We start from the raw sequence: 19,654 nt of genomic DNA, 5'->3' as shown, positions 1-19,654 counted from the left end.
AACCAAGTATCCATTAAACCTTTTTCAGGTATACGACTAAATTATATAAACTTTAATATTGACTGCATAAGTCAGATTTTAATATGAATACCCTGGGAGTAAAACAATGTAAAACAGCTATTTAAATTAATAGCAGTAAACACATGACAACAATTTGGATGCAATACATCGGGTAAATTCCTTTGCTTCACAGATTTATATTTATCATACACATTACCAAATCAAATACACTTGTTGTCTTCCAATAGCACCACAAAAACGTTTTTGGATTCTAAATTACAGTAAATGCAAACCAAGCCTATATTTATACTGAACTCTGTCCAGTAGTCAAACAACATCTGGAAAAAATAGAGCCTGGAGATCATTTAAACTTATGAGTCAGCATTTGCAATACAATAGCCTGTAGTGCATGTGTACATGTTTCCATGGTGGGATTTTCTAATGGTGGCTTTGGGCAGGGGTGTATTCATGGGGAGGGGTATTAAAATAGGTGTCAATCCATCAGTCCCTCTCTCTGCAGATACAGTGACTCCTGCATCTCAACAAGGTGTGACATTCATTGCATATTAATGAGTAACCAAACATTTTTATTGTAAGAATGCATAATTACAAGGCACGTCCGCTAGACATCCCTTTATGTAGTAAACATACATTTATTTAGTAATAAAAATACACAGATACTCGAGAAATGTGCATTGTTTACTTACCATATCTCATTAATTCAAATTTCAACAGTAAGTGAAGAGTATCAGTAATGCATTACGACCACTTAAACTGTCTTTTTTCCTGTCCCATTTTGTTGTTACCTTCATGCTTTGTGACATTTTTTCATATCTCACTTTCTGCTTCACTCAAACTTTTTCTGAAGTGGATACCCGGAATCATTAATGCTGACATCGCGACTGGATGCATGTGAATGAAAATGCACATCACGTGGTGTACAGATTATCGTTCGCAGCAGCTGGCAATACACCTTTACTTCATGTTTTGATACTTGAACCACTTTCATGCTTTTTAACCTTTTGAACATGCTGGTGGCAAGGCTGACTTTTTAGCATTCTATTACTTTGCTGAAAACGAGCACTTTAAAACAGCACCATGTCATAACTGTCCTGGATGCGTTTACGAAGCCATATGAGAAAGAAGAAATCAAATTATGGAAATTCTACAGCTAACTTTCAGAAGTAAAGCGCAATTAGGAAAACAATTGGAAAAAAGCACACAAAAAAATGCATAAGCAGCAATTTTGAATCTGCCTTTTGAGACGTCTCGGAAAATGTTCGCAGATGTCTCTACGCAGCTGCCGCGCAGTCCTACTGCAGTGGCTCAGGGCCCGCCTCGCACAAAGAGTAGGCCTCAGACCTCTGCGACATGAAACGCAGCGCTTTGAGCACGACACGACGCCAGGACTTTTGCGAGCCCTCCGAGAGCAAGGATCACGCATCTCCAGAGGCGGTTCCGTGTGACCCAGAAGAAAAGGGGAACTTCCAAGGGCCGCAAATGGCGTGCAGTCTGCTCCGCTCTGCCTGCTGAGAGTCCACAGGAAAGCCTTTTCTCAGAGAGGGACGTGATGAGGGGGTGCCACGCTATTAAGACTTGCGATTTGGACCATGCCTGCATGAAGTCCTCTTCAGCTCAGAGGGCACCCTCTTGTCCATCAATTGTGTGTAAATGTCACCGACTTCGGTGCACGATTATGTTCCAAGCCAAAACGTCCTTTAAACCTTGCATGATTGCGCACAACCTAAATAAAATACAGTTCGACATATGTCCTCTTCCGAAACATTTTGGCTAATTCTCTTTGCTCTCATAGGTTTGAGTAAGAACATGACTTGCAGCATTGCCTTCCATAGAACTTGTGGTTGCAGACTCCATGCTGGGGGACCAAGTAACACCAGCTGAAGGAATCAGTGCAGAACACATCTGCAGAAGCAAGTGGGAGGCGTGAGGCACTTCTCTACTCAGATTCATTCGCATAGTCACATGCAGGTGAACTTCAACTCATCAGTTATCCTTGTGAGACTCAGAGGTTCATTTCTGTCCTCTCTAGGGGACGTATGTTTTTAAGCGTATCGCCCAAACTGTAAATGCTGTAATGGAGACTCCTATTACAATTTCCAGAGAATATTATATCATTTTAAATAAGAACACATACTTTGGGATGGGGTAGGACAGATTCCTAAAAATCCCAGTAATTAAGGAATTGGTGGCTGAATAGCTAAGTTCTCACCTTCTGAGCAGGACCTCTGGGTTCATTTCTTAACTGATGCATGGTGGTTCCCTGTATTGGAAGTATGGATATAGCTTGCTGGGACTTTAACTCCACAGTGTTTGAGGGTAGGATAGGGTTTAGAGCTGCTACCTTCGGATGTGAAGGTTGCTGGTTCCAATCCAGCTTCCTGCTATAATACCCTTGAGTGGTGTAATTTTACACTTTTTAGAGTATCCGAAATTTCTACAGAAAAATACTTAGCTGGAAAAACAGTTTTTTTCATAATCTGAAACCATTCTTCACAGCAACTCATAATGTTAAGTCTTCTATACTAACATACTTAGAGCAATTTATACAGCAGGATGATTCTTACTGAAGCAAATCAGGGTAAATACCGTGCTCAAGGGTACTACAGTGTTGACTTGAACCTGGGTTCTTCGACAGCAAAAGGATCCAACTACTCTTTACAGCACATGTAAAATCTCTGAAATTTACAAGCAAGACCGAACATCTTGTCCTACTTAATGCCACCTGCTGAGTAACGGCAAACAGTAATATGTCCAGTAATATGTGAAGCTGACACATAGCCAAGGGAATCCTCACCCTTCCTTTCCAGCTCTGGGCAGAAGTGTGTGTTGCAGACCTGGGACACTGCTGGCCTTAAGGCCAGTGGGCAAGCAGTGGATGGCTTTCCGCGAAGCAGGCATTGCACGGAGCGCACCTGCACACCTCCACCGCAGGTCACCGTACACTACCGAAACAACATCGTCCTCATGAACTTCTCCTGAGCCACACTGTCTCACAACAGTGTCTGACTCAGCTTCGGACAGCTCATCTCATATGGCATGTAGTACACTCAAGGTGTGGACTTCACATCAATTACTAAATACACTGTTGACAAGCTTAGCAATTTTCAGCAAAAATCTTTGCAATTTCTAACAGCAATTTAATGAAATAACTTTCTTATTCTTATATGAGTGACAACATGTGAAGTATAAGAAGTTCAACATAAGAAGTTCCATCTTATCACGGCATTCTATCTGTGGAGGAAGCCTACCTGAGACCAAGGAGAGGTGTACCAGTTGGGCTTAGCCAGTTGAGGTAAGAGGTGTGGACTGGAGGTCGGGCAGTCTGCCGGGCGACATGACTGCTGTAGGTCCACCTGTAGAGCGGGCAGATGCTGGCATTTCCTGGGGGTGAGCTCCTTGTACTTGCCAGCAACATCCTTCTCCACACACTTGAGCAAACGCTTTTGAATGCCCGTTCCACAGGTTACAGAGCACTATGGGGTTAGGGGAGGAAATACACTAGTGAGAATTATTTTTAATGAGTATGTGAATAAAGGTCTTATGCTGTTAAGTGAGATTTCTTTGTAGTTTATTTGAATCTCTCTAAGAATATGAAGAGCTGACTAGAAACCAGTCTATCTATTAAATATACATTGTATGTAAATGTACAACAGTCCTTTTGCAACCAAAAAGTTAAACAATCTAGGAAATGGCATTTGCAGAATAAATATACCAGTCAAAGGTTTGAGTACACCTGCTTAAAACCAGATTAGTCTGGGCCAGAAAACACCTAGAAACCTGATGTCTGAGGATGAAGTCAGTGTCATGGACTGTTGAGTGAAGATATAAAATATTAGTGTCCATCTAGTAATTATTTTTAAGACTTAGAGGGTGAGTTCATGACTTGTATTCATGTTTCCCATGGTCTAGTATGGTGGAGGCAGTGCGATGTTAAGGGGCTGCTTTACTGATCACAGAGTTGGGGATCTTTGTGAAGATCATGTCAATCTCAACCTGCGTGGCTATTACTTCAGAGGCATGTTCTTCCATCAGTATAATGGCTAGTGGGGTTACTTTAGACCTTCATTCCTTCGTTCTTCAGCAAAATCACGACCTGAAACACACCTCAAGGCTGTGCAAGAATTGTCTAGCAAAAAAAAAAAAAGTCGACTCAAACTCACGACCGGGATGCAAAACACTGCCAGTTCTGAAAAAAGGCAATTCTCCTGCAGGTGTACTCAAACTTCTGAGTGGTACTGCAAATGACCAAGACCTTTATTGAATCAAATACTGACATGATCTGAGGCCTCGTCCTTAACCCGTAACTTAAAACAAATTCCATAGCGTTGGAGGTGTTGCGGTCTCTGAATTCTGTCTACCTGATTATTAAACTATATCTAAATGAAAGGAACATTGGCAATAATAGGGGCTTATTATCAAATTTATTTATGGAATGGCCTGCTGTTGAAGTGCTTTGTCACACCACACTTTTTCCATAGGAATTATGTATTTATAGTCCAGGCTGTATGAATATTGTCTTTGTTATAATGACCTTTCATTACATTACATTCGAGTAAAGGAAAATCCTGCTTTGCCCATTTGGTCCAAAGGGGATCCCCCCTAGCACACTGTTATTAAAATGCACCGGGTTCCCCCGTACCTCCTGCCAGGGAGAGACAGACCACTGGACCTTGTGCTTCTGGCAGCGTTTCAGAAGACAAGGCTCCTGGGTGCTGGGCTTGGGCAAGGCAAGGCAGGAGCTGTCGGGCAGGACGCTGGCCCGGCTGGAGGGGCTGGTGCTCTTACAGACCACCGTCCTCCTCCTCACACCCTTACCGCACTTGCGGGAGCACTGCAACACACCGGCGCCGACCGTGTCAAATTACAGGGGCCGTCATTTTAATGTATTTTGGTTTCGCGTTTATTGCCCTGGCTCTCCACTAATCGTGTAAGATCAGTAAAGGTGTCATGAAAAACTGCTGGTCGTGACGGCCTTACTGCTTTATAACCACAGTAATGCAGTGAAATGTAGTCAATATTTCATGTTAGGTGAATTCAAGTTAGCAGTTACATTACATTCTAATTTTATTAGAAGGTGTTTTTTATTACTTTGGAGTAATGGGATCTTTCAAGGAGAATGAACATGTAATAAGCTGACCGTTTTTCATTTTTCATTCATTTTCTGAGATTGGCTTTCAAGTACGCTCTATAAAATGACTGAAAAATGTCAAGGATCTTGTAAACACTTTGGCACACTGCGGTTCTTTTTACCGGACAATACTTCTCTTGTTCTCAGCCATACTACTGGCATAGCAAGTTCCAGAATGGGTACTTTCGTACCCTTAAGCGAGGTACTTGACGTAAACAGCTTTGGTTGAAATATCCAACCGTAATCAAGGGTACAATGTAAAACTTAAAAGTTTATAACCAAAGGAAGTGCGGGTAATGTATAGAAGAAAATAGAGGCAAATGACCTGCTAGGTGGTGTACATAGAAGAGATGCAAGGCTCCTCACCTGAGACCAGGGGCCTGTGCTCCACTCTGGTGGACAGGTATGGGCGCTGCAGGTCTGTCTACGTAGCGGCATGGGCTGCGCACACCGAGCGTCAGCCACCACCTCCACCTGGTTCTGGCTTGTCCGCTGAAGGCAGCGCACCTGCCGCGTCTGCTCTCCTCTCCCACACCTCTGGCTGCAGGGGCCCCACTCCCCTACACTCCAGCTGTCCAGTCAGAAGAAGAGAATAAGCTCACTGAGCAAGACATTCCACATTTCAGGTATTCAAATACTAAAGCACAGCGAACCCACTATAAGAATAGCACTAATCTGGAGCACAACTTTAAATTCAGCATTCAATTATTAATTTAAAAAAGTCTGAAAGAATTATTTTTTGTTCCATTTTCCTAGAACCAATAACGTATTTTTCGTGTGCAGCCTGGCAGCATACGGCCTTTTGCCATATTTCAAAGACATTGTGACCTGGTTTGAACCTCTTATACAACGTCCTAATTATAAACCTAAAACCCAACTGGGGTCTTGGGTGGGAAATTCACACTTAATGTATTAAGGGGGATTAACGTGGTGCTGACCTAATGTGCCATGCGTTTGCTGTCTAATGCGTGCCATGCCACTGCAGACGTCTAGTCCACGCTCCCCAGCGGCCAGTGGTGTGGACTATAGCCCTGTCCACTGTCCAAGCCTCAGATTTCGAGGGGCACAACCTGCTGTTGACAGCCAAATGGCCTAAACCAAGCTCCAGAAACTTCGAACCCGAACCCCGTGCCTCGAACATCCATCTGTCAGCACATTCATTTAGTCTAAACTTTGTTGTTATGCAGCACATGATCAGCTTAAACAAGTCAGTCAGGCAGGATGGATGGATGTTCAGTCCACTTTAATGGCTGTTCCTCAGTCTATATTAAAGACTTGGAGGTTTTCCACCTAGTCTCAGCTTCCTCTGCTCCCTTTTTTATAACATATGTGATGTGTAGAATCAGACATTCAGTCTGCACAAACATAACTAATATAAAGGTTTGACTCAGACACTTCAGCTGGTCCCTTTACAAAGGTCGCTTGTGAAAAAAATCCTATGAAGATTATAGGCAAATAATCTTTGGAATGTGTTAAATGTGAAACAATATTTTTACAATCATCAATTTCTGGCTGAATTAATAGTTAAAACCATTATTAAATTCAATAAGAGAATGTGTACAAATCCATATTCTGAAGATTCAGAACAACGAAGCATGTCTGGATCCAGAACTGATATATTTTAAACTGCCTGCTTTGAACAATATACAGAACAATAAGTGTCCTGGAATATGTACAAAACAGCCACGTGCTTTAATTACTAGAAACGAATCGACTTCATCCTATTTGGCTTGCCCGAGACACAAAGCACAAAAAAGGAAGTCATTTGCTAAATACAACAGTGGACAGAGGACCCGTGTAAATGTGATAGGCAGGAAGGAGACCTCACACCCTTTAACTGTCCAGGGGCTGAAGAGGGGCCAAACATCACGGGCTGGGCTGGATCCGGTCCCGGCGGATCAGGTGCTACATATGGCAACGATCCTGTCTGGGGCTTTTAACGTGTAGACAAACTCCCGAATGAATGATGTCAGGCCCTATATCTGAACGGGCACCTATTTCCATGATGTCATTGCTTTGCTATCCTCTTTTTCTGCAGACACAGCAAGATTAAATTATTTAAGACCAAAAGGAAACTGAGCAGTGATGTCCATGTCCAGAGTACACTGGAGTTCTGTTTTAGTTTATGTGTTTTGTAAAGTACTGATAATCCCTCAAAAAAAGCCATTGTCCTTCTTTAACCCTTGTTTTTAAGGCTTAGTTACATTCAAGTTTCGAAAATGTAAGTCTTCTGCAAGAAGTATGCTGGACTCAGAAGCAATACAAGTACAAATTAAATATGCATATTATAACAATGCGATAAATGACATTTCGATTTGCCATAAATATACATGTTCGCTGGCGCCTGGATAATGGTGTTGGTCTGTAACTGGCCCCTTTCACAGGAATGCACCTCACATTGAAGAGTACGTAAGCCATACCCAGCCTTAACAAAGGACATGGCAGGCATAACTGTAACACCGGAGCCCCATTATCTTTGTTTATGCTAAAAGCCAATGAAAAACGTGGCATCTAAGGTCTGAATACTGAGACACTGGAGAAGAGCCGGACAGGGAATCTCCTTGGATTGCCCTACCCCATCCACTGAAGCCAACAATTTTTCAGAGCTGATAATTAGTTCAATATTTCAGCTTTTCCACCATACTAAAAAATGGGGAGAAACACAGCAGAACCAATAAATACTAATTAAATACCTTATTCATCTAAATCCTTAGCAGTGCGTTCAACACATCCTACTATTACAGCTGTTAATCTTGCCAAGGAAGGAACACAATAAACATTTAGTCTGCATAACATAACAACATAATGCTCTAAGGGATTCATTTATTATTTTCCCTGTAGAACTTTTTATGCCATCTGACACAGTGCATAAATTATTAGTTGCTTTCACGACTATTCAAATTCTTCAACTAAATCCCAACAAAAAAGACATTAACAGCTTTAATTATTTAGACTGAATGCATTTTTACTGGGTATGCTCCTGATATGCTTTCTCTCCAGGCTGGCAAATGCTGAAGACAGTGCATGCAAACTGGGTCCAAACAGATGCACAAGTTTAAAAAAAAAAAAAAAAAAAATTAACATTAAGAAAACAAGAGCAAAGTAACTATTGCATTACATAAAACTATAGGTCTGTGTGTAAAGACTTCATAAAGGTCCATCTTTTCATGTCCACGGTTTCTGCTTCACTGCATGAGAAAGAATGTTGCAGAGTAGGGGGCTTCGCTCAGCTGAAGAGACCCCCTGTGAGGTGATGCGGGGCAATCGCTATCAGCCAGATAAACATATTTATGTATTTCATGTGAGAGCTCTTGGCCTGCAGCCATGCTACTTTAAGCTTTTTTAAGCAACTGAAAGCGGATTCCTGTGACTTCATGTGGGAAGAGCAAGCTTGAGGCGAGCAGTGGAAACACGGACTAATTACATTACACGTAGGATTGAACCAAGAGATGATTCCGTGGCAACCGAGCCGTTCCCGCAACATCACAATACCTCAGATCGTCCCAAGTGGAAAATGGAACCAATGCATTTCGGCGCGACACGGGAGATTTGTGTCCCGGGGAAAAGTATTCCTTTGTCTTTCCAGCTCAGAGCTATCCTGCACTCTAATTTAGTGTCCTCTCTGCAGCCTAGCAGTTAACCGTAAACAAAGCAAACACATGGACTAATTATTTCAATACTGAATAAATGTCATTCAGTCCAAAATGTGGTGAGACAGCTGTATGACACATTTTATTATCTAATTTAAAGAGGAATGTGCTTTGGCTATTACCATAATAATTACCTTTTTTAATACAAAAAATGAATGTAGTACTTATTTATTTAGCTTTTTTTTCCTCCAAAGTGACTGACAGTGTTAGGTTCGTATACTACGCTAACTGCAATAAATTACATTTATATAAAGTTCTGGTAAGTAACTTGATCAAGGATGCTCCAGCAGAAGTAGGGAGTCGAACCCTAATCCTCCAAATTGCAAGGGGGCAGATTCAACCGAACGAACCACACCAACACCTTACTCATTGCTCATCTTCATCATACTAGACATGGCTAAAAAAAAACATTACGGAACTTGTCTGCCTTACAAGGTTCCTGCGTAACCCATAAAACGGAAGGAACTATTCAGTCTTTTTCAAGCAAATGTAATGTGTGCGTGTATTTAATCGTGAACAACTTCGGACATGTACTTTTTCTTCATTAACAGACCGGGAAAGTACTCAGTTTTTTCGAACGGTTGCGCTGATACGAAAAACAGCCTTGATATACTAGGTAAGGGAGACTGCTTTGGGAGGGGCCCGAGACACCCTCCTCAGGACGGGGTGCAAGGCGGATTTAGTTCAGCCCGTGTTTTGGAGGGGTGGGGGAAACCAGACACCTCAGTGTTCCACTCTTTTCCAGGATCTCCTCTTCTGAAAGGCAGGCAGCTGGCGACAGGCCGCTGGTGACCTGCCACGGCTTTACCTCACTGCAGAAATTTGAACGCAGGCAGAAATGCCAAAAGCGTTCCCCTCCGCCACCATTCCCGTCCCGTCGACAGCAACTGCGGGCTGTTGTGTTCTGCTGATCCTCATGGTGATTGATTAGAATGAGGTCACTGGCTTGAACGCCGCAGCGCTCGCCACGCGTGTAAATCAAAAGATCAATCACCCTGATGCTCCTTCGGTGTTACACCGTGTACAGCAACAAGATGAAAAATGAAAACTGGGACATCAGGAGAAAAATAACATTTGCATCAGACCTTTTCCGAACAGCAACAGGTGTTCATGTATAATTGATATGTAATAAACATGAAATACTTTACTTGGGTGTGATATTACGGATATTTTGATATTTACGTTTTTAAATTTCTCATAATTGTGAAAAACTGCCAAAGGAGTTTTAAGTGAAATATTTGGTAATTTGCTCTTGGATGGATGGATGTGCCATCGAGTAAAGACCGACTCATAGCGACCACTTGCAAGGTTTCCAAGACAGGGGAGGAACGGAAGTGGTTTGCCAGCGCCTTCTTCCGTGCATGTCAGGCGAGTGAGGACACAAGGGAAAACATTAGAACTTCACACACCCTGAGCTGGACTCAAACTTATAAAGCCCACCACACACCTTAGGATCTGGGAGGCACCAGCTTTACATTTACATTAATTCACTTAGCAGACGCTTTTTCCAAAGCGACTTCCAATGAACTCTATGTAGTGTTATCAGCCCACACACCTTATTCACCATGGTGACTTACACTGCTAGATACACTACTTACACTGGGTCACTCATCCATACATCAGTAGAACACACTCTCTCTGTAACTCAGTGTGGGAGGAAACCAGAGCACCCAGAGGAAACCCACACAGACAGAACATGGAAACTCCACACAGACTGAGCAGGGATCAAGCCCATGTTCTTTCGCACCACCCAGGCACTGTGAGACAGCAGTGCTACTCGCTGTGCCACCCTGCCCTGCACAATTTGTTCTGTTTTATTCACCTGAATTATAAAGATTAGTATGTGAAAATCTCACATACTTAAATTTAACAAATACTAATATGAATGATAATTAATGTCTCTTCCTCTGTCTTGACATGACAGGTAGGCTATGCTGATACGAAAAATGTAGCCATGTAGTTTTGATTTTCTCTTAGGTGCAAAAAGAGGATATGTCCCCCTAATATTCTGTAAAGCATAAATATCCCCACTGCAGTATTGCTGTATAACTCTATTGAGTACTGTTGTTAATATGTATCAGTCCCCAAATTACCCAACAAGTTGTTATGTCACTGGATTTCACATTAATTAAATTAGCAGAATCGAAATACTGGATATGCTACACATGTAAGAACATTCCCAAAACTGCTTTTCATGTCCGCCTTATTTCAAAAGCAGACATGTTGGCTCCAATTCCTCACACTGGATTCTTTATGTGTGCTTGTCTGATCTCCCTGTGACTTGCACAACACGGCCCTGCCCTCTCCCAGCCCTGCCGGCTTGCCATTCCAGGTCGCCACTTGAGAGATGGATCCATCCCAGTCAAAGCCAGATGTGAGGAAACCGTGCCAGTCACGACTGAATGATGGGCGAGCTCTGCTCGAACCTAAGCACGCAGCTTAAGTGGAACATAGAGCTACGACCTCGCCCCTGTGTGCCTGTCTTGTAAACACTGACCAGTCCCCCATCCTACAACAGGCAGCTGTTTGGAAAAAACCACACTCCCTATAGAGTTTCTCTATTAGAGATACAGGCGGATTATTTGAAAAAGACTAAAAAATCCATGACTTTAATTCCTCTGTTCACTGTGCACGTGAAAATTTTAACAAAATTTGTGCCATCATTCTGACTCTTCTTGTACATTTCCTTGTCAAAGCAACAATTAGTCAAACTAGAGGGTTTGTTGTCACCAGTGAAGTAGATATGTTTGGAACACGGGCAATTTAACATATGTGGGCTATGCAAGACATACAGCACGTTATGGATTTCAGACAATGAGCAGAGGGAACACAGGGAGCACAGCAAAATTCAGAGCCAAATATAACATTTTCAGGAAGAATCAATCTCCTCTCTGCTGCTCTCAGTACAGTTTTACTGCCTGAACAGTTTTACACCACCGGTGCGCAGACTATATAAACTCATACTGATGAGTCACTTGTCATGCTTTAAAAAGGGTCGTATAGGAGAGGGAGACTCTTGCGGTGAATCATTTGCAGCCTGTTGGCCATAAAACAGTCCCGCTGGTTGTGTGGAAAACCAACACAAAGGTACATGCAACATACAGTGCATTTGTCTACTTTTCCATGTCATTTAACAGTAAGAAACATTACCATGTGAGCTTTAGATGTAGGAGAGGACAAAAATATCTTGTCCCATGTTTTCTTAGGATATAACAAGAGGTTTGAAACCTAACAAAAATACTACTATGGATTCATGGTGCTCTTAGAGGATCTCTCTGGCCAAGGTTGTGGTGAACTGGGAACCTATAGTACAGTAATTATTTTCCTGATTGTGTGTTATCAGCACAGAAGTTGTTGGTGGTTTAAAAATGGTTGGAAAATTGCGGACACATTGGCCTGCCAAGCCAGAATTGAGGACCCCTCCTCTTAAGGAAAAAATAATTATGAATGCAGATTAAAAATGGGTTTTGCTGAATAATTACCTTGGAGGACAAGGCTGCGTATTGCAGGGAACCAGGCCGGTGGTGGGTCGATATCGGGGGTTACAATATGTGGTGTTCACCTGGATCCGCATGTCCATGTAGCACGCTGGCTTTGTGTTCATTCGACCTGCAAAACAATCACATCAGAAAGCACCTTGGTATGAAACTCTTGCAAAATGAAGTATTGTGCTTTGCTAACAAACCTTACTGCAAAGTTCAGGAGACCTTCAGCTCATTTCCTTGTTTTGCACCAGGTCACCAGAACATTTTAGAGTATTCGAAAACATTTCTGATGAGTAGAAAGTCGCTTAGTGGTTGGAGGTCCCATCCAATCACATCTCCTGCTGTAGCACTCTTGAGCGAGGTATTCAACCTGAAGTGCAGTTAAATTATTCTGCTATATCAATGGATAAATCACAGCAAGTCACAAAACTGATGGTTCCAGAAAGAGTTAATAAGAACTTTCACCCAACAGGTTCGACTAAAAGAATTTTACCGAGGTTTTCCAAACCCACAAAGGTTACTTCATGTGCCGTAGGATCAAGCGGTCATCCAAACCTTTGTTCACACTTGGTGCAGCCCTTCAGGCCAACATTATTGAGCTCTAATGGCAGGCATAGCCCATGTCAACCGTAACGAGGAGCACTCCAGAAAGCTGTACTTAACCAAAGTGGAAAAATTCTCACAGATCAATCGTGCTCAAACATTTCTGAGGAGCTTACCACTGATGTATGAGAGAGGATCGAGGAGGAACACGCCTATAACGCAATAAATCTCCGACACCACCCTATAATTGAAAATGACTCTACGTTTTTTCCCCTTCCAAAGAGATCGCACATTGCCAGTGTCAGCTGTTCATTTGCAGGCCTCTGGCTGGCAAAGATCAAATCAATTATTGTTTAGTTTTCTTGGGAAGCTAAGAGCTTCATTATTTAACTTGCGTTTTGGGAATGATTGTTTTCTTCATGCAAATATTTTATCCACGAGATCTATGTCTTGTTTTTGCTGCACTTATGAAAACACAGTTCATGCAAGTATTCTTTTGTGTACTGTGCTCAGGTCAGTTCAGGATAAAGCAAAGTTTAAAAAAAAAAAAAAAAAAACTTACTGCTAGTGTACTGTGTATGTGTATTCTTTTCTTTATTTCCTTTCTGCTATTTATTGATTTTACTACTGCTTTTTTCTGAATTGACTTACACTGGTAAACTAGCTGGCGGCACATGGTGCTGTAAGAAGTGCTGCTTCTTTACAGTGCCTTTCGGTGGTGCGGCAGAACGTGGGTTCCGTCCTCGATCTGTCTGTCTGAATTTGCATGTTCTAAATCATCGTGGCTACCCTGCAGCAGCCTGGTATACCCGCCAGCCTTGCACCCAGTGCTTTTGGGATAGGCTCCGGATCACCACGACCCTGCTCAGGACAAAGCAGTTACTGAAATCGGATGTTAAGCTAGTACTTACACTTATTTACTGACTGATATACCGGGGTAAACTTTACCGTAACAGTTCAGGGTAACCTTGCTCCTATAGCTGGAGCAGGATTCAAATCTGGGTTTCTCCAGGCAAAGGCACAGCTATAAATGCTGTACAGTAAGTAAATACACTACACATATACAATGATATCATGAACAAGGGCTGAACATTGTAAGCTCTTAAAATATTACACATAATTGCATAACAGTTTACCATTTCCTCTTGCTAAACTACAAGCTGGATCGGTTATTTACCTCCTGCACAGGAAACAGAACATGGAGATCGAATGACAGCCCAGGTGTAATTGTGCTTTATGTGGTTCTTCTTATCGACGTCTGTTTTTCTAAGCGTATATTCCCATTGGACTCCAGGGTTATGGCCTTGTAGGAGAATCTGAAATAAAAATACATAGTTTTCTGTCAGTTTTCATCCCCACACCTTTTACAAGTTGTATTTGCTTCTCAATATAGCCATCAACTGACAACACATTGTGAAGAAACAATGCAAAACAAGGAGAAAAAATTCAGACGCTGCTATATATCACCAAATAGATGCAGCCAAACTTGTCACATAGAAGGAACTACACAACATGAGAAATAAAAATATATAACAGTTTCAAACAAAATAAATGTAACTACTGAGTGCGGATAGCAACCATACATCATTTTAAGAGTCTGGCAACATTCATAATATTATGCTTTTAATCGCAGAGCACCCTTGGACTCTAAGCTTCTGAGTCACATTCTGCAAAGCATCACTGGCCTAGAGATGAGGAGCTATGGACTACTTCTTCCTCACGTGCTAAAAGGCATGCCAGCACTCACAAATCATTTATGGAAAAAAGTCCCAGTCAAAGCTTGCGGTCACCTAAGAAATGTTTTCAATTTTGCAATTTATGACTGAAAAAGTAACATATTTATACTGTAATTTTTGGGATACTGTGTATAATAAACATGTCACCTCTGTTCAAAATAGTTTTTCGAAACGGTTTCAAAAGCTCATGGATTGTAAAGTAATAGGATTGAAAAGGAGCATTTTCCTTTAAAGTAGCTATTTTAAAATATCGACGTGAAAGCAGAAGACAGAAGAAAAAGTGTTATATTCTCGAGAGTCACACAAGCAATTTCAACTAGAGTTACAAGAATAATTGTTAATGTTATTTAATTTTTTGGAAAAAATTATTTCTAATTTCTGAAAAAAAGCCTTTGAAGTTTCGATGTAAATTATTAATTTGAACATACAGTACCTCAACAACGAGAGTTTCATTGGTTGGTCCAACAGCAGTGAGACTCTCTGGTCGATTGTAAGGCCTCCTGTAGTCAAACACGGTACCAGCAAACGTGTGTTTTCCTGGCCAGTCGACAGTCCATTGTCCATTGAGGTAATACTTTCGATACGAGTTCCTGATTGCCAGGTAAGAACTAGATGTGTTCTGCTCAAGTACGCGGATACTATGGGCCCCAGCTGGTATTGAGACAACACCGTAGTATTCTGTCGGAAGAGAAAAGAGGCTTACAGTAAGTGGGTGCCTTTTCATACCATCCACTTTGAGTAAAGTAGACGTGATATAACGTATGTCTTGTTCCATTAACTTGTATCACAAACTAGGGCAACTAGTGTAGCGGCTAAATGAATAAATGTAACTTGGTTCATCTACGCAATTCCACAGTTCTACTTAAATTAAAATCTTGTTTTAAATTTTGAAATGAAGTGGCCAACACAATGAGGAGACTGCTTTACACTGAGCTTCAACATTATGTTTTTGTAGAAGAAAGAACTGAGCCAAAAAACATACTGACAGCTTTTGCAGTTTGAAAACCATGTTTTCAAATGACTTGTTCCTGATTCCTTACTTTTAGATTCATAAACACAACACTTAAAAGACACTTTCAACAATCAGTTAAAAATCATTCAGCAGGTGACAGTGCAGGCTGTGTACATACGGTTTGTGTAATGCTGCTTTGTGTATAGGCCATGGTACATCTTGCAGGTGGAGTTGTTTCCTTTGCAGACACCACAGGCATCAGGCATTGCGGTGGAACCTAGAACACGATCACAGCCTACCCTCTGCAAGGCAAATAAAATCAGGGCCAGTCCCTGCTAGAACATTCTCACTGATCAGCTGACAACAGTAGGACAATTAAAGCATTAACACTGTATAAAGTTTTTTCTTCCCATTTCTTTGACAGGTTACCGGTGAACGGCTCAGTTTTAGAAGATTAAACTGAATCATGGTCATCAACACCTGCATTTTCAGATGGGCACAGGCAGCCATGTTCAGTATGACAATACAATGTGTGTTCACGTCTGACTGATTTCGGCATGAAAGGGATCACATGTTTTCTGAGATGACAGCCTTACCTCACACAAGCCATCAATGCACACGTTGGAGCTGTCTTCTGAACAAAGGGTTCCGTCCTTCACTTTACTGGAAAGGGCAAAGAAGAAGTCAAAGCCCTCTGCATAGCAGTATAGCTTGCAAGAGTCCTGGTCTGAGGGGAAACAAAACAATTAACAGAGTTAAGGAGACAAAGCTTCATTAACATAAAAAATCCAAATGCAATGCAGCTAAACATAACAATTGCTGTACTTTGGAAGAATGATTCCGTCCATCCAGATATAGAAGGTACCTTCTACTCGCGTGTAAGGCTTCCACTTGTAGTACCAGCCGCGGAACTGCTTGCTGTTAAACTCGGCACACTGCTGAGCACGGAAGTCCGTGCTGCCTTTGGGGCAGTCTTGCGTGTTGCACAGCTTGTAAAAGCGAGAGGAGCCTTCGCAAAACTTACCCCCATAACTTGGTCTATTTGAACATGAAAGACAAACATTGAACCCAAAGAATTTCAAAGATGTTTTTGTAACACTGCAAGAGATCACTGCACTATAGCAACAATTACATTCTTCAATTTAAAATGCTTAAACAAGAATTAAGAAGAAGCCTTTCATGAAGGAGTGACCATTGAGGAACCTTCTGTAATCTTTAAGAAACTGTCGTAAGCTGCAGTCTTCATAAATTACCTTCAAATCACATTAATTGAGGATGTAAGTGCAAATGTTTCCTCGAGTGGAATGAGCGTAATGTGGGACCAGCACTTTCAATTTCAGTCAAAACTCTTCATAACGACACAGTGATCCAAATCAAATAAGGAAAATGAAGGTCGTAAAAAGGTGTAAGAAAACAGATATTGTTTTCATTTCTGGCAGTTTTGCCTTTAGCCCAGCAGTGCTGTTGACCTGATCACGTTTTTCATATTCATGTTTTACAATTTAGCGGTTAAGGCACAGTGGAGATCTGTCACCAGCACTCACTTGGTAAAGGGCAGAGCTTCTCTGAGATTAATGGGTAGGTGTGGAGCAACTCTTGCAGGTGTGTATCCTCAGGCTATGTTACTGTAGCGCTGCAAATTACAATCCCCCATAAGCCTCCAGTTTACCTCCTGCTGCTCTTTATTTGTGACTAATTGAGCTCACCATATGACAGGAACTTGGCAGTATGGCCCAAGAATACGACAAAGAAGGGGAACGCTTACAGCACAACAAGGACAACAGCAATCATGGTCCGTGCTTGAAAGTGCAGAGTCAGCGGTTGTATCGGGGTAGCGCAGAGTTACCACGGAGGAGCAAAGTCAATATTCATTAAGGCTGATTTCACTTGAGAGTTTAAGAGCATGGATTAAACTGAAGAATAAGCACAAAGAATTGCACATGGGAGACTGAGACAATTATCTGTTATCTCAGCTACATATGAATACAGTACATTCTCAATTATTTAAGCTGCAAAGCAGGTGGTTTATCCAAAGTAACTAATATGAAGTCCAAGTTCTTAACCGCTAAACTACTTGCTGGGCCAGGGTCCTTTGTTACAATGGTGAAATAAGAGCTCCTCCCATTCATCCATCAGTAACTGACAACAACTTGGTCACTGCAGGGTTATGGTGGTCCAGGGGCTACTCTAGGAGCACAGGGTGTGGGACGGGATACCAATCCATCACAGGAAAATCGCACACACACACACACGCGCACACTCCTACGCTAAGGGCATGTTGTTAGATTCCAAAAAGAAAAATACACGAACATAGGGCAAACTACATACAGACTGAGCTGGATTCAAACCCACGCCTGACATCACACACGGCTTAGTAGTGAAGTAGCAGAACTACTCACTACTATGTCATGCCAGTTAATACCCACCTATTATTGGTTGATGCAGCAGTTAGCTATATAGCATTGATCACTGAAATAGTAAAAGTGTACCTTGGGTTATTGCACTGTCTCTCTCTGTAGGTCACTCCTGACTCACAGCTCCGAGAGCAGTCAGACCAGGTTGACCACTCTGACCATTGACCATCCACTGGCCTGGGTCCCTCGTCTCCTTGCTTTACACACTGACCGCGACGACACCACTGTAGGGAAAACATGCATCACCAGTTATATAAGATGTAAGCTACATAATCGTATTAAACAACTTTAATTGTTCACGTATGATTTAAAAGTTATGCTTTGCAGTTGCCCAACCAGATCAGAATAAAACTGCCTGGAACTGCACTTATTCTCATTCTTTACATGATAGAGATACAAAGCAGTGTAAAGAATGTGTAAATACGAAATACTGAGCTTTCTATAGTCCAATACTTGTGCACTTTTGTTGACAATTTCATGGGATGAAGTTCACAGAATTCCATAGCAACTGTGTAATTGTTTGTGTTCTGTAATTATGGCTCATAGGGAAATCACTGGATTAGGGAGTCGTGTTTAATATATTTTGAAATCAAAATTGTGCTTAAGACAATCAAATGACGTCCTTAGAAAAGAAGAAAATGGACCTGAAACAAGCAAAAAAAAAAAAGAAAAGAAAAAAAAAACATGTCTCCGGTCTTTCAGTGAGCTTACACATATTCCATAACTCCTAATTTGTTTATTTTTCAAAAATTTGTCAATAACACTTCTTAAATGATTAATAAATTTATAATTTTTTTTACTGGTTTTCACCAGTTTTACTGGTGCAATTCAGAACAAATACTGTGATCAGTACAGTCCTTTGACTATAATACCTGCTGCCCTCGACAAGAATATAACAGTTCATTTAAATATCAAATTCAGTAAAAGATAAACTGGAAAAGATCTACAATTGCAGTGGTTTATCAGGTCCAGTGATTGTGCTGCATGGCTGCTTGTCTGCTAATGAATATGCAGTAATTTTACAGAAACAGGTGCACCCGAGGGTACAAACATAATGTCCCCACCAACTCCAGATGAAAGAAAATGCCTTCTTTGGACTCCCCAGTCATCAGATCTGAATATCACTGAACCTTTATAAGAAGTTCTGGAATACAGAGTGCTAAGTAGACTTCCACCTCCATCATCCCTCTAGTGGCTTTTCTTCTTGAAAAATGGTAAAATATCTACTACACACAGTTTGGGACTTCATTCCAAGCAGGACTGAAACTGTTTTGAAGGTAAAGGGTGACCCCACTCCCAGTTACATCCTTAATATTAGTATAATGTCAGGTGGTTTTGTTGTTTTGTCCACTCTCTCTACTATACAGTATTTTTTCAGCAGTACCAACCACATCTTGACAAGCTTGACAAGCACAGAATGTGCTTCTGATCAAAGGAACTTGAGAGGTAGACGAAAGCATAGTTTTTAGAGTTGCTGCCATTCATTCAGAGGACGTGAGTTTCAGTCCCAGCTCCTGCTGTTGTTCAGATGATCAAGACTCTTACTCTGAACTGCTCCAGTAAAAACGTCCCTTCTGTATGAATGGGTAAATCATTGTAAGTAGCTTAGCATACAAATCTACCATTGTAAGGTGCTTTGGAAAGAAATCCCTGCTAAATGAATAAATAATAACTTTATTTCCCAGAGCAATAAGCCCATCAAATGATCCAAATATAGTTTTAAGA

At 41.5% G+C, this 19,654-nt stretch overlaps 1 protein-coding gene across 1 annotated transcript in view; it reads right to left on the bottom strand.

Moving 5' to 3' along the window:
- Positions 1-790: 790 nt before the first annotated feature.
- The window catches only part of adamts16 (ADAM metallopeptidase with thrombospondin type 1 motif, 16), a 43,069-nt gene continuing 24,205 nt past the window's right edge, over positions 791-19,654 (bottom strand). Inside the window, exons 12-23 of the mRNA XM_018762850.2 lie at positions 18,005-18,153; positions 16,381-16,553; positions 16,112-16,242; positions 15,694-15,817; positions 14,997-15,241; positions 14,005-14,143; positions 12,282-12,408; positions 5,516-5,720; positions 4,661-4,852; positions 3,270-3,494; positions 2,816-2,963; positions 791-1,923 (exon numbers count right to left, since the gene is read on the bottom strand). Coding sequence (XP_018618366.2) covers positions 1,808-1,923; positions 2,816-2,963; positions 3,270-3,494; positions 4,661-4,852; positions 5,516-5,720; positions 12,282-12,408; positions 14,005-14,143; positions 14,997-15,241; positions 15,694-15,817; positions 16,112-16,242; positions 16,381-16,553; positions 18,005-18,153 — 1,974 coding nt within the window. The 3' untranslated portion in view covers positions 791-1,807. The remainder of the gene's footprint in view (positions 1,924-2,815; positions 2,964-3,269; positions 3,495-4,660; positions 4,853-5,515; positions 5,721-12,281; positions 12,409-14,004; positions 14,144-14,996; positions 15,242-15,693; positions 15,818-16,111; positions 16,243-16,380; positions 16,554-18,004; positions 18,154-19,654) is intronic.

The sequence above is a fragment of the Scleropages formosus genome, chromosome 18 (assembly GCF_900964775.1).
Source record: "Scleropages formosus chromosome 18, fSclFor1.1, whole genome shotgun sequence".
Taxonomy (NCBI): domain Eukaryota; kingdom Metazoa; phylum Chordata; class Actinopteri; order Osteoglossiformes; family Osteoglossidae; genus Scleropages; species Scleropages formosus.
Note: the sequence above shows the minus strand (reverse complement) of the source record. Positions and strands in the feature narration are given on the sequence as shown.